General features: G+C 47.2%; 1 protein-coding gene across 1 annotated transcript; it reads right to left on the bottom strand.

Moving 5' to 3' along the window:
* Positions 1 to 56: 56 nt before the first annotated feature.
* man2b1 (mannosidase, alpha, class 2B, member 1) lies at positions 57 to 11139 on the bottom strand. The gene is made up of 23 exons (XM_068604243.1): positions 11017 to 11139; positions 10616 to 10718; positions 9781 to 9954; positions 9511 to 9704; positions 9224 to 9356; positions 8966 to 9111; positions 7897 to 8096; positions 7697 to 7817; positions 6424 to 6502; positions 6176 to 6285; positions 5873 to 5980; positions 5650 to 5766; positions 4737 to 4919; positions 4123 to 4220; positions 3913 to 4033; positions 3499 to 3617; positions 2899 to 3000; positions 2571 to 2658; positions 2040 to 2120; positions 1722 to 1946; positions 1478 to 1627; positions 1131 to 1233; positions 57 to 422 (listed from the first exon to the last, which is right to left on the bottom strand). The coding sequence occupies exons 1-23, from the start codon at positions 11116 to 11118 to the stop codon at positions 319 to 321; spliced, it is 2961 nt and encodes a 986-aa protein (XP_068460344.1). The 5' UTR covers positions 11119 to 11139; the 3' UTR covers positions 57 to 318.
* Positions 11140 to 11756: the final 617 nt, after the last annotated feature.

The raw sequence follows: 11756 nt of genomic DNA, 5'->3' as shown, positions 1-11756 counted from the left end.
TTTACTTGAATTAAAAGGTGCTTTTGATTGATGCAAAGCATTGAAATGACACAAGGTGAGATAAAGACTTTAATTATTAGCTGCTTGATCAGTTTTAGAACTTTACACTCACAGTTGGCAGTAAACGTCTGTAAGGATTCTTGTGATTCTCAGGTGTGTGTTCTGTGAAGGCAGCAGATCCAGAACCAACGCTTCCTTTCAAAAAGCAGGAAACCTGGAACGATTAGAGTCTCTGGAGAAAGCGCCCCGACGTCCAATCACAACGCAGCGAGCGGCCAAAAGAAGATGGAGGTCGGTGTCGCGTCGCCGAGCGCTCGGCTATCTGAGCTCGACCTTCAGCAGGAAGGTTCGGATCTCCATCGGCCTCAAGGTCACCTCCCACGCCGAGGGGTCTCCGGCCCGCTTCAGCAGGGGCTTCTCGCCTGGGGAGAAAGAGACGCAGCGTACCTTTAATGAAACTTACCAACAGCCAATTAATATTCCTCCTTTCAAAAGAGTCTCGCTGAGTCACTAACACACCACGAAGTTCACTACTACGACTAAGCTGCATTCTCACTCCTGACCACCAGGGGGCGACTCCTCTGGTTGTATAGAAGTCTATGCTTCATGTGTTAAAGCTGCATTCTCTCTCCTGACCACCAGGGGGCGACTCCTCTGGTTGTATAGAAGTCTATGCTTCATGTGTTAAAGCTGCATTCTCTCTCCTGACCACCAGGGGGCGACTCCTCTGGTTGTATAGAAGTCTATGCTTCATGTGTTAAAGCTGCATTCTCTCTCCTGACCACCAGGGGGCGACTCCTCTGGTTGTATAGAAGTCTATGCTTCATGTGTGAAAGCTGCATTCTCTCTCCTGACCACCAGGGGGCGACTCCTCTGGTTGTATAGAAGTCTACGCTTCATGTGTTAAAGCTGCATTCTCTCTCCTGACCACCAGGGGCGAATCCTCTGGTTGTATAGAAGTCTACGCTTCATGTGTTAAAGCTGCATTCTCTCTCCTGACCACCAGGGGCGAATCCTCTGGTTGTATAGAAGTCTATGCTTCATGTGTTAAAGCTGCATTCTCTCTCCTGACCACCAGGGGGCGACTCCTCTGGTTGTATAGAAGTCCCAACTTTTAAAATGTCACGTACCCGTCTGTGGCGTCCAATGAAAACGCGTCATCTCGTCTTTCCACTGATTGGCCGACAGGTTCAGTTCAGAGGCGCCCAGCACCTCCAGAGTGGAAAACAGCTTCTACACAGCCATCAAAACGACTTCATCTTACTTTTATTTCCTTGTTTTATTGAATTTAACTTGACAGTAAATAAATATAAATCAGGCAAGTAAATAAATACATTTATTAACATCACTAACTCAGACTTTCAGAGCTAATATTCATGTCTTGGGCAGGTTATTACACCTTTAATAACACTTAATAACACTATCTGTGTACGTTACCATTACAACACATGTTCCTGAGCATTGTGGGTAATCTGACCTGCAGGTGGACGGTGACGGGCCGGGAGTGGACTTTGCTCTCCCGGCTCTGGAACTGGTGCTCCAGCCTCAGCAGCACGGCGCCATCGTCCCACTGCTGCAGCGTGAGCAGGTGGACAGCAGGGGGCAGCGCGGCCTGCAGCGCCGAGAACTGAGCACACAGAGGGACAGATGGTCCTTCCCTCCAGAGTCAAGTCATCGTTAACCTCTCCATCCCTCCCTCCCTCCCTCCCTCCCTCGCTTACCTCCAGGCGGGCGCCGGGCGCCGGCGCCCCGTCGGTGAACGTCAGCGTGGGCTGCAGTACCTCGCGCTGCCCCAGGGGGCGGTGGGCGTCGGCCGCGGCGGCCGGCCGCTGCAGAGAGAGGAGGAGGCGGCCGCGCACCACCAGCCCATCGGGGAAGATGGCCGACGACTCGTTCAGCGGCTCGGCCACGCCCCTCACGTCGTCGTAGAGCAGCCGGCGGTGCAGCTGAAGGAGGGAGGGTGTAGGGGTGAGAGTGTGAGTGTGTGTCTGCCTCTGTGTGTGTGTGTGTGTGTGTCTATGTGTGTGTGTGTGTGTCACCATGATCTCCAGAGAGCCGTTGTGGATGCTTCCTCCTCCTTGTGATCTGTCCGTCACCACCGTCAGCTGGTCCTCGTCGTCCTGAAACACAGAAACCATCAGATGACCAGCGACCTCTTTTATTGTAATAAATTATATAGAATTCTACGGAAGCCCTGAGGGGCCAATGAGAAGAAAAGTCTGAACCAAAATACAGGTAATACTCCTCTTGGCCACAAGAGGCTCAAGTGCACCGGTACAACGTGGTCTACATATGACTTAAAGCATTTAATATCATTTTAGTATTTAACTTCTACGACTATAAACACAAGCTACATATAAAGTGTTAACTGGGAAAAAATAATTAAGATTCTTTGAAGGAACTATTTAGAATAGTTTTCCCCCACTTGGCCTCTCAAGTAAATCAACAATATCACAAAAACGCAGTATGATCATCCGTAAAACAGGTGCAAATATTAGTTTTTCTAAGTGGTTGCTTGTGCAATAATCATATTCCCCCTCCCTCCAGCAGGGCGGCGCTCCTGAACGCACCTTGATGAAGGCGCGGGAGTTGACGGGGTAATAGTTTCCAGCGATGGGCTCCGACTGCCGGAGCGTCCATGTGGGCCGGAAGTCCTTCCTTCAGGACGGAGAGCAAACGTTACGCTACGCTATGCTATGCTACGCTACGTCTGTTGGCACGCGAGTTAAAATCAGCCGCGATGTTTATGAATCATCTTAAACTCGTATGTTTATGAATCATCTTAAACTCGTATGTTTATGAATCATCTTAAACTCGTATGTTTATGAATCATCTTAAACTCGTATGTTTATGAATCATCTTGAACTCGTATGTTTATGAATCATCTTAAACTCGTACCTTCTCTGCAGGATTTCTCTGCCGTTTGAGTCGGTGTAGAAATATTCAGCGGTGTTGATGCTGGTGTCCAAACGAGTGATGACCTCCTTCCCGAGGTCGTCGCTGGAGAGAGAAACGATGAGCGAATGAGTCAAACGTCATAATTCATCTCAAATATATTGTAGTTCACCACCAGCACTACATTTTACTAGATTACACCTGAACGCATCATGAGAACGTTATCATGTACCTTCAGCCATGAGACCGAATGGAACCTGTTGGTTCTCCGTTAGCGGTGCTGCTAACGTTACTAGCTCTCCTGTTGGTTCTCAGTTAGCGGTGCTGCTAACGTTACTAGCTCTCCTGTTGGTTCTCAGTTAGCGGTGCTGCTAACGTTACTAGCTCTCCTGTTGGTTCTCAGTTAGCGCTGCTGCTAACGTTACTAGCTCTCCTGTTGGTTCTCCGTTAGCGGTGATGCTAACGTTACTAGCTCTCCTATCGGTCTCAACACTGATCATGTGACTTTAAAAACAACCACTCAGAGGCCAGAGGAACACCCTCGACGTCCGATCACACGTTCCACCGGGTACCAGACGTCCTTTCCTCCGTCAGGTGACTCACCTGAAGGGCAGCGGCCCGACGGTCCACTCCAGCTCCAGAGCTCTGCTGTCGGCATGGAGACGGACCACCTGAGAGACCCAGGGAGAGAACCGCTGCCTCACCTCCTGCAGCACCGCGGTCTGGAGGGAGCCAGGGGAGGAGCCAGAGGGGGGAGGAGTTAGAGGGGGGAGGAGCCAGAGGGGGGAGGAGCCAAATGGGGGAGGAGTCAGGAGGAGCCAGAAGGGGGAGGAGCCAGAAGGGTGACAGAATTAAAAAATGTAATTTAAGTATTTAAAAACACGTGAATGTAAAGACTTCTACAGAGTATTTGCCGTTACGGGTCAACAGGATCTTTCTACACAAACTGGTGCCAGTTGTTGGATTTAAGAATCAGAAAAGAGACATTAAAGTCAGTCGGGGTCTCGTGATCTGGACCTGGATGATCTCCGTCTCGGCCGTCCGGCTGACGAGGAACGGCGTGGACGAGTTGGGTCTGAAGATGTAGGCGCCCGACGGCTGGTCGCTGTGAGAGTTGTTGCCGTCGCTGGCGTTGTACCTGCAGCACACGAGAGATAAAACAAATAAAACACACGCAACAACGTAAATATATAAATATTGATGTAGTAGAGGAAGAGCGACGCCTGCCAGTAGAAGTTCTGCGTCAGCTTGATGGTCTGTTTGGTCTCCAGGTTGCTGAGGCTGCTCAGGAGGCCGGTGGCGGGGTCAAAGGTCGCTCGCAGGAACTGTAGCACGCACATCACACACACACACACACAAATAAAAAATAAACATTTTTCTAGGTCATGAAAACAGAGATAACTGTTGGATTCTTTACTTTCCCACGGTCCTCGAACACATCACGCGTGGCCAGGCTTACAGTTTATTCTCATTTAAAATCTCACCTAAAATAAAACTTTTACTTCTTAAACGGATTCTGTAAAAACATTATGCAATAATCAATAATAAACAGATCATGGAGTCTCAATATTTTCTTTTTTTTACATAATTGTTAATTGGAATGCAAATTATTTTATTTCTCACATTTTTGTAAAAATAAGTTTCATTTTTCATGATTTAAGGCATTAAAACTTGTTTTTCTTGAGTCTCTTCATGTTGAATTCATAACAGCTGACATGAATTTACAATTAGATAATTCATAATAATCGTAGATCATCGTGGGTCTCGAACACGTGACCTCTGCTTTCCTGCCTGTTAAAAAAACTGACGCTCCCCATTTTCCCATGATGCAGCGGGCTGACCTTGTTCTGGATGGCGGCGGGCGCGCGGCGCCGCACGGCGGCGGCCGGCGGCCCGTCCTGCAGCAGGGACACGGAGTAGGTGGTGAAGCCCAGCGGGGGAGCCGCCGCCTGGAACACCAGCTCGTTGATGGCGAAGCCGCGGTTCCTCCTCAGCGCCCGCGTCTCCGCCGACGCCGCCACGACCTGCAGCCCCGAGCGCAGGGCACACGTTACCCACAGGCGCCGACGACAGGTTATTATGGACCAGGACCTTCAGGTTGGTGAGCCTGAAGCTTGTTTTTATATTTCATTCAAGTCTCACAGGACAGGATTTATCACTGGAGGCGTTAGCTTGAGATGTTTAATGACGCTACGGCGTCATAATGCTAACTATGAACATTTACTCATAAATAGTGTTTAACTGAAGCCCAGAGAGAAAAATAAATGAAGAAAATATGAATTCTGGTGATCCTGAAGTCTGAACTGAAGAGTTTTCCCTTAATTTTTTTGTTTTTCATACAGGTGGAAATAAAATAAACACAATACACACGTTGTGTTTAAAGAGCATGGACGAGTTAAAACTGACGTGAAGGCTTTAAGTCCTATTTATGACAGCGTTTAATTTATTACCCCTCAGGTAATGAAGTAACACATACATTAAAGAAGATTAGATACAAGCAGGAGAGAAACTACTTGGATCAGACTCAGGAAACGCACCACCAGAATATTTATTTCCCCTCACTGGCTCCTCAGGGCTTCCGTAGGTTTTTCCAGAAATAGAAATAAAAAGGCAATTAGACGCCGTGAAAAGCTGCTTCATCCACTCATTAACACATAAAAGGGTCTTTAGATTGGAGGCTAATTAGCATCGTCTTCATCAGGCGGCTAGCAACTGCAGACACACACACAGACACACACACAGACACACACACACCTGACAGTCCACCGATCGGCCTTCAGCATCTGAGACTTGGTACGACGTTCCATTCACCGGCAGTCTGACCGGCCAGGTGACGGGGCGAGCGAGAGGGTTGTACACATTGACCGAGAACTGAGAGAGAGAGAGAGAGAGAGAGAGAGAGAGAGAGAGAGAGAGAGAGAGATTAATAATTGTTCAATACCAGTACTGACCAGGATGTCCAGATATTCTGCCTCACCTTTCTGCTGGACTCCGTGAGAGGACACACGCTGATGTTCAGGTTGTCACAGAAGATCCGCTCAGCGGACGAGTTGCTCAGAGCGGCAATGCTGTTGCTGACCAGAACCTGAGAGGATACACGGGGGTGGGGGGGTTAGAACCAAAGACATCAGAAGGGTCAGAACCCAGAGAGATCAGAAGGGTCAGAACCCAGAGAGATCAGAAGGGTCAGAACCCAGAGAGATCAGAAGGGTCAGAACCCAGAGAGATCAGAAGGGTCAGAACCCAGAGAGATGGGATCAGAACATCTGGCTCGGTGCACCTGGCAGCGCTGCCAGCCGGCGGCCAGCCTCCTGGCGTAGTCGTTGGCGACGTGCTGCTTCTCTGTGCCCGACACGGCGTCGTGGTGCTGAGCCACGGCCATCGCCTTCTCTGAAGGAACACGACCGGCAGCCATTCATTACAACCTTCTGCTATTATGTTAAGGGGTTCAGAGGGTTAATAATAATAATAATAATAATAATAATAATAATAATAATAACAATAATAACAATAATAACTCGATCTCACTCAGGGTCTGGCTGTCTCCTTTTCCAAAGGGTCCGTTCCTGGAGATCGGACCACCGAGGACCTCCAGCTGGTTACAAGTCTGTAAGTAATCAAAGTTTCAGAATGACGTCATAGTTCAGACACGTGTTGTCCCCAGAGGATGAACCCTGTCGACGGACGTCCTCAGCAGCTGGAAACAAAACGACATTCGTCTCAAAGTGAGACGCAAAAAAAAAAACACAAAAAAAACCCCTGAAAAATGTATGAATTGTACATTAAGATTAATGAGAATAAGAGAATAATACAGCGGTGAACAACAAAGCGTGTCATTATCTGTTGGTCAGCAACATTTCTATTCTTTATCTTTCATGACATACTATGAGTTTAAAATAATATTTTATGACATATTTCACTGTAATTTATGGAAGCCCATTCCCGCCACGCAAAAAAAAAAAAATTAGGACCAAAAAAAAAAAAAAAAAAAAAATTTAGGCCCAAAAGAAGAAAAAAAAAATTTCTTTCTTTTGGTCCTAATTTTTTTAAACATTTTTTTTTTTGGTTCTAATTTTTTATTTTTTATTTTTTTCCTGGTCCTAATTTTTTTTTTTTGTGGCGGGAATGGGCTTCCATAGTAATTCGACAGTATAAAGGTTTAAATATTCTCACGCTAACTGCACGAAATTAACTTTCATGTTAAATTCACAGAACCTAAAACAACAACTACCTTTTAATATTTAATATACCGTAAAAGTTGTGTAATAAGCCACTACCATGTTGGTGGTTGACCTCGCTAGCTCCCCGCTGTAGCCAGCTGTAGCCAGCTAGCTACAGCTAGCTGTCTACAATAGGAAGCTAGCAGCAGCGCTATCTGTCTGCAATGGGGGGCTAGCAGCAGCGCTAGCTGTCTACAATGGGGGGCTAGCAGCAGCGCTAGCTGTCTACAATGGGGGGTTAGCAGCAGCGCTAGCTGGCTACAGCGGGGACAACCACTGACGGTAGTAGCGGGCCGCTTCTAACCAGACTTCTCCGGTGATAAATATTATTCCTTTTATTATAATTCTTTACCAAAACAAAGAATGTTAAAGTTTAAAAAAAACTTAAAAAACATAAAATCTTCACAAGCCTTCAGTTTCTGGGCCACCAGACGAATTACCAGTGACGTGAATGACATCTAGAAGTTATTGGCTGAGCTGGAACACTTAAAGATGTATCCCGAGTGTGTGTGTATGGAGGAAGAAGGAACTTCTCCGGGGTTCAGGTGGAGTCCCTGAACGCCCCGTGCGCCTGCAGCTACCTGCAGGTTGCCGTTGCTGATCCTCTCGTAGCGCTTCAGCGCCGGCCGGCTGGTGAAGTAGCCGGTCCAGAAGTCGTGGGCGTCGTCCGCGTAGGGGAAGAAATCGTCCGTCTTCAACGCCCTGCGGGTGAAAAATAAAGAAAAGGACGGTGACACCCGCTGTCGTCGAAGCCCCTCCCCCTGCCCCGGGCTCCACCCACCAGGTGAGGTTGGCTCTGTGCAGCTCCTGCAGGTAGCAGGACGGCGTGGAGTACAGCGCGTTGACCCGGCTGCCGTTGGCCTGCCGCGCGTTGACGTAGCGGATCAGCTTGTCCAGGTTCTTGTACCACAGGTTGGCGTTCTCGTACTGGAAGTCTGAGCCCATGGTCATGACGATGTGGTCGGTCCTGTACACCTTCGCCTGAGAGGCCGACGGTTATTGATTACTGATAATCAGTCTTATTGATTTCTTTAGCTACAAGAAACCGAGTGGCAGTTTGTTTTTTACTCGTTCAGGATTCATTGTTTCTTTAACTTGGGCTTCACATCAAGTTCTGTTTTTTTTTAAAAATTTTTTTATATAAATTGTATGACTTTTTTTTAACCTTTTTTCTATTTTTCAGACTTTTTTCTAAAATGTCAGAAAAAAATAGTCACAACTTTTTTTAATGATATATTACTTTTGAATTTTTTTATGACATGACTTTTTTAACATTCTTTTATGACATCTTTTTTATGATGACTTTTTGTATTTTTGTAACAAGATTTTTTATATGATATATATCACTTTTTGATTTTTTGACACTGACATTTAAAAAAAAAAAAACTTTATGACAAATGTGATTTTAAAAAAAGATATGACTTTTTTTGTGAGTTTTTTCTGAGACGTCAGAAAAAAATAGTCATGACTTTTTTTACGATACTTTTAAAAAAATTTTTTGACACTAACTTAAAAAAAACAAAAACAAAAAAAAAACACAAAAAAAACATGATTTCTTTAAAAAAAAAAAAAAAAAAAGAGATATGATATGACTTTTTTTGACAACATTTTTTTAATGAAAAATAATATATTACATACTATGACTAAAAAAAACAACAAAAAAAACATAGTGTGACATTTTTTAATTTAAATTTAAACTCTACGGGCTCTGTGATGGAACTTACACAACCTGTTGTGTGTGTTTGTTAAGTGCTTGTCTTAAGTCCACACTCCACTACAAGGTGTGTGTGTGTGTGTGTGTGTGTGTGTGTGTGTGTGTGTGTGTGTGTGTGTGTGTGTGTCTCTCTTACCTGACTGTTGGCGATGGCGAGGAAGCGCGTCACCACGTCGTCGACGTTGTAGTCCTCCAGCTCCGGGTCGTCCCTGATGGGCGGGTCGTCACAGGACTGGTCCCAGCAGAAGCCCTCGGGGGGGTTGTACCCGTTGGGGAGGATCCCTGTCGGGTGGAGGAGGAAGACCCGGCGGTGGTGCAACCAAAATCACAACAACCACAACTAAAAGTGAACAGGAAGGGAAGCGGCGTCGGTGCGTTTGGAAGCTTTGTCTACCGGTGAAGAGGTCGGCCGTGGGCGGGGTCAGGCTGCTAGAAGCCCTCCACAGGAGCTCCTGCTCCCGCGCAACCCTCCTGCGAGCCCGGTCCTGGTAGTCCACACGGCCGAAGAAGAAGCCGTCGTAGCCCATCTGAGGAAAACACACGCAGGGAACGCTCAGAGACGAAACCGACTCCTCTGGTTGTATAGAAGTCTATGCTTCATGTCTTAAAGCTGCATTCTCTCTCCTGACCACCAGGGGGCGACTCCTCTGGTTGTATAGAAGTCTATGCTTGTGTGTTAACCTGAGCAAACATGGAGGCGTGTTCACGGGCGTGGCCGAAGGGGTCGATGTGCCAGGCGACGCGGGGACGTCCGCAAGACCCGAAGGTGTCGTTGAGGAACCGCAGGCCCATGGTCATCTGGTCGATGACGGCGCTGTAGTGGGTGGTGGCCTCGTCGCTCATGCACCAGCCGCCGTTCACAAACTCCAGACGGCCTGCAGGAGGGAGGAGCAGGAAGTGGGCGGAGTCAGTGAGGTTCCGGTTCTGGTCTTGAAGCCAGTGTGAACGTACCTTCGTCCACCAGCTGTTTGACCGTCCGCTGCATGCCGGGGCTCTGCCGTCTCCACCAGCGGTAGAAGAAGGCCGTCTCCACGTAGATGAACCTCCGGTCGGGGTTCTTCAGCAGCTGGTCCACCACCGAGTCCAGGATGTACTGCACGCCGGCGTGCTGGATGTCGTTACGGTCTGCGAGGGCAGAAAGGGCGTCGCTCTAGTGGCGTTCACGTACTGAACAAACAAACAAAAACGCTCTCCAGTGCGCCAGGGACGTGCTAAATTATAATCTACAGGGTTTTTACACATTCTGACCAATGGAATGACATGACTTTACCACATTTATGCAACTTTATACCTCATTTAAACGACTTCAAGAAAATTACATGATGTTAAACCACATTTTCATAGAAAAACAACAACAAAAAAGTGAGAAACTGCAAATTCTCATTCCTCTCAAGTGTTCACGATGCTTCATAACAGGATGAAAATGGTGGATGAAAGTTTGCGTTCATGCAAATGTCAACACACACGTGACACAGTCCACAGGCCGATGACCTCTGCTGACACAAACACACACACACACAAAAAAACAACCATGTGATGCTGAAGCGAACGAGCACTAAAACTATAAACTCTTACAGTCCTGTAAACATTTAAACTGTTCATAACTTTATTTAACTTATTCCTATGTGTGTGTGCGTGTGTGTGTGTGTATCTGTCTGTTTCCGCGTGCATGTACTTCCTCTTTGTGTGTCTTTGTGTGTTTCTGTGTGTGTGTGTGTGTGTCTGTCTGTCTGTTTCCATGTGCGTGTACTTCCTTGTGTGTGTGTGTGTGTGTGTGTGTGTGTACCTCCATAGTAGTACTGGTCCACAGTCTTGAGCCAGCCGACGTCGTCGTGTGTGTGAGGAACCAGATGGACGTTCAGCAGGTTGGGCTTGGTGGCATGACAGGACTACACACACACACACACACACACACACACACACACACACACTAAGGACACATCTACAGAGCAATGGACTACTACTCTTTTAAAAAGGGAAGGCACAAAGTACAAAGATCAATATTATTTAGAAAGAAAAGAATAAATTAATATCTGTTTAGTTGATAGTTTCTCACACAAATTGAAAACAAAAAAGACAGAGGAAAGATGAGGAACTGAAAGTAGCTTTTAAAACTCTCTCTTTACGGCTAAACTGTCTCGAAAACAACTGAAACAAACGCGCAGCGCGGCGGACACGTGAACGCACCTCGTACCCGCAGGTCCGCGCGGGTTCTTGGCCGAGAGGGAAGCTCCAAACCCCGCAGAGGAGCAGCGACAGCGCGGCCAGCGGCGGCGACACGGCGGCCATGTTGGAGGAATGAAGCCGCGAGTCATGTGACGGCTGTTTATGTTCACTGAGGTCACGTGATGACGTGATGACGCCACCTCCAGCGTGAGAGTGCTGCCCTCGGCTGAGACTCGAAGGCAACTCTGGAAATAATAATATGAAGTTCAGTTGGTTTCAACCTCACCACTCGTTATGACGTCACACCTTTTAGTGTCATTTAGTGTGTACTGAAGAAGACTTCAATGTTTACTGAGGGAATACATTTATATGGACTTCTATACAACCAGAGGAGTCGCCCCCTGGTGGTCAGGAGAGAGAATGCAGCTTCAACACATGAAGCATAGACTTCTATACAACCAGAGGAGTCGCCCCCTGGTGGTCAGGAGAGAGAATGCAGCTTCAACACATGAAGCATAGACTTCTATACAACCAGAGGAGTCGCCCCCTGGTGGTCAGGAGAGAGAATGCAGCTTCAACACATGAAGCATAGACTTCTATACAAGCAGAGGAGTCGCCCCCTGGTGGTCAGGAGAGAGAATGCAGCTTCAACACATGAAGCATAGACTTCTATACAACCAGAGGAGTCGCCCCCTGGTGGTCAGGAGAGAGAATGCAGCTTTAACACATGAAGCATAGACTTCTATACAACCAGAGGAGTC

Source organism: Clinocottus analis, unplaced genomic scaffold (genome assembly GCF_023055335.1).
Source record: "Clinocottus analis isolate CAN_PGR_092001 unplaced genomic scaffold, fCliAna1.0.p SCAF_66, whole genome shotgun sequence".
Taxonomy (NCBI): domain Eukaryota; kingdom Metazoa; phylum Chordata; class Actinopteri; order Perciformes; family Cottidae; genus Clinocottus; species Clinocottus analis.
The sequence above is the reverse complement of the archived record's forward strand: the minus strand, read 5'-3'. Positions and strand labels throughout refer to the sequence as shown.

Coding starts and splice junctions, on each gene's coding strand:
- man2b1 (XM_068604243.1), bottom strand. CDS start 11,118: ATGGCCGCCGTGTCGCCGCCGCTGGCCGCGCTGTCGCTGCTCCTCTGC. Junction 9,705..9,780: donor CAAACAGCTGGTGGACGAAG/GTACGTTCACAC, acceptor TCCCTCCTGCAG/GCCGTCTGGAGTTTGTGAAC. Junction 3,618..3,912: donor CCGAGACGGAGATCATCCAG/GTCCAGATCACG, acceptor GGCTCCCTCCAG/ACCGCGGTGCTGCAGGAGGT.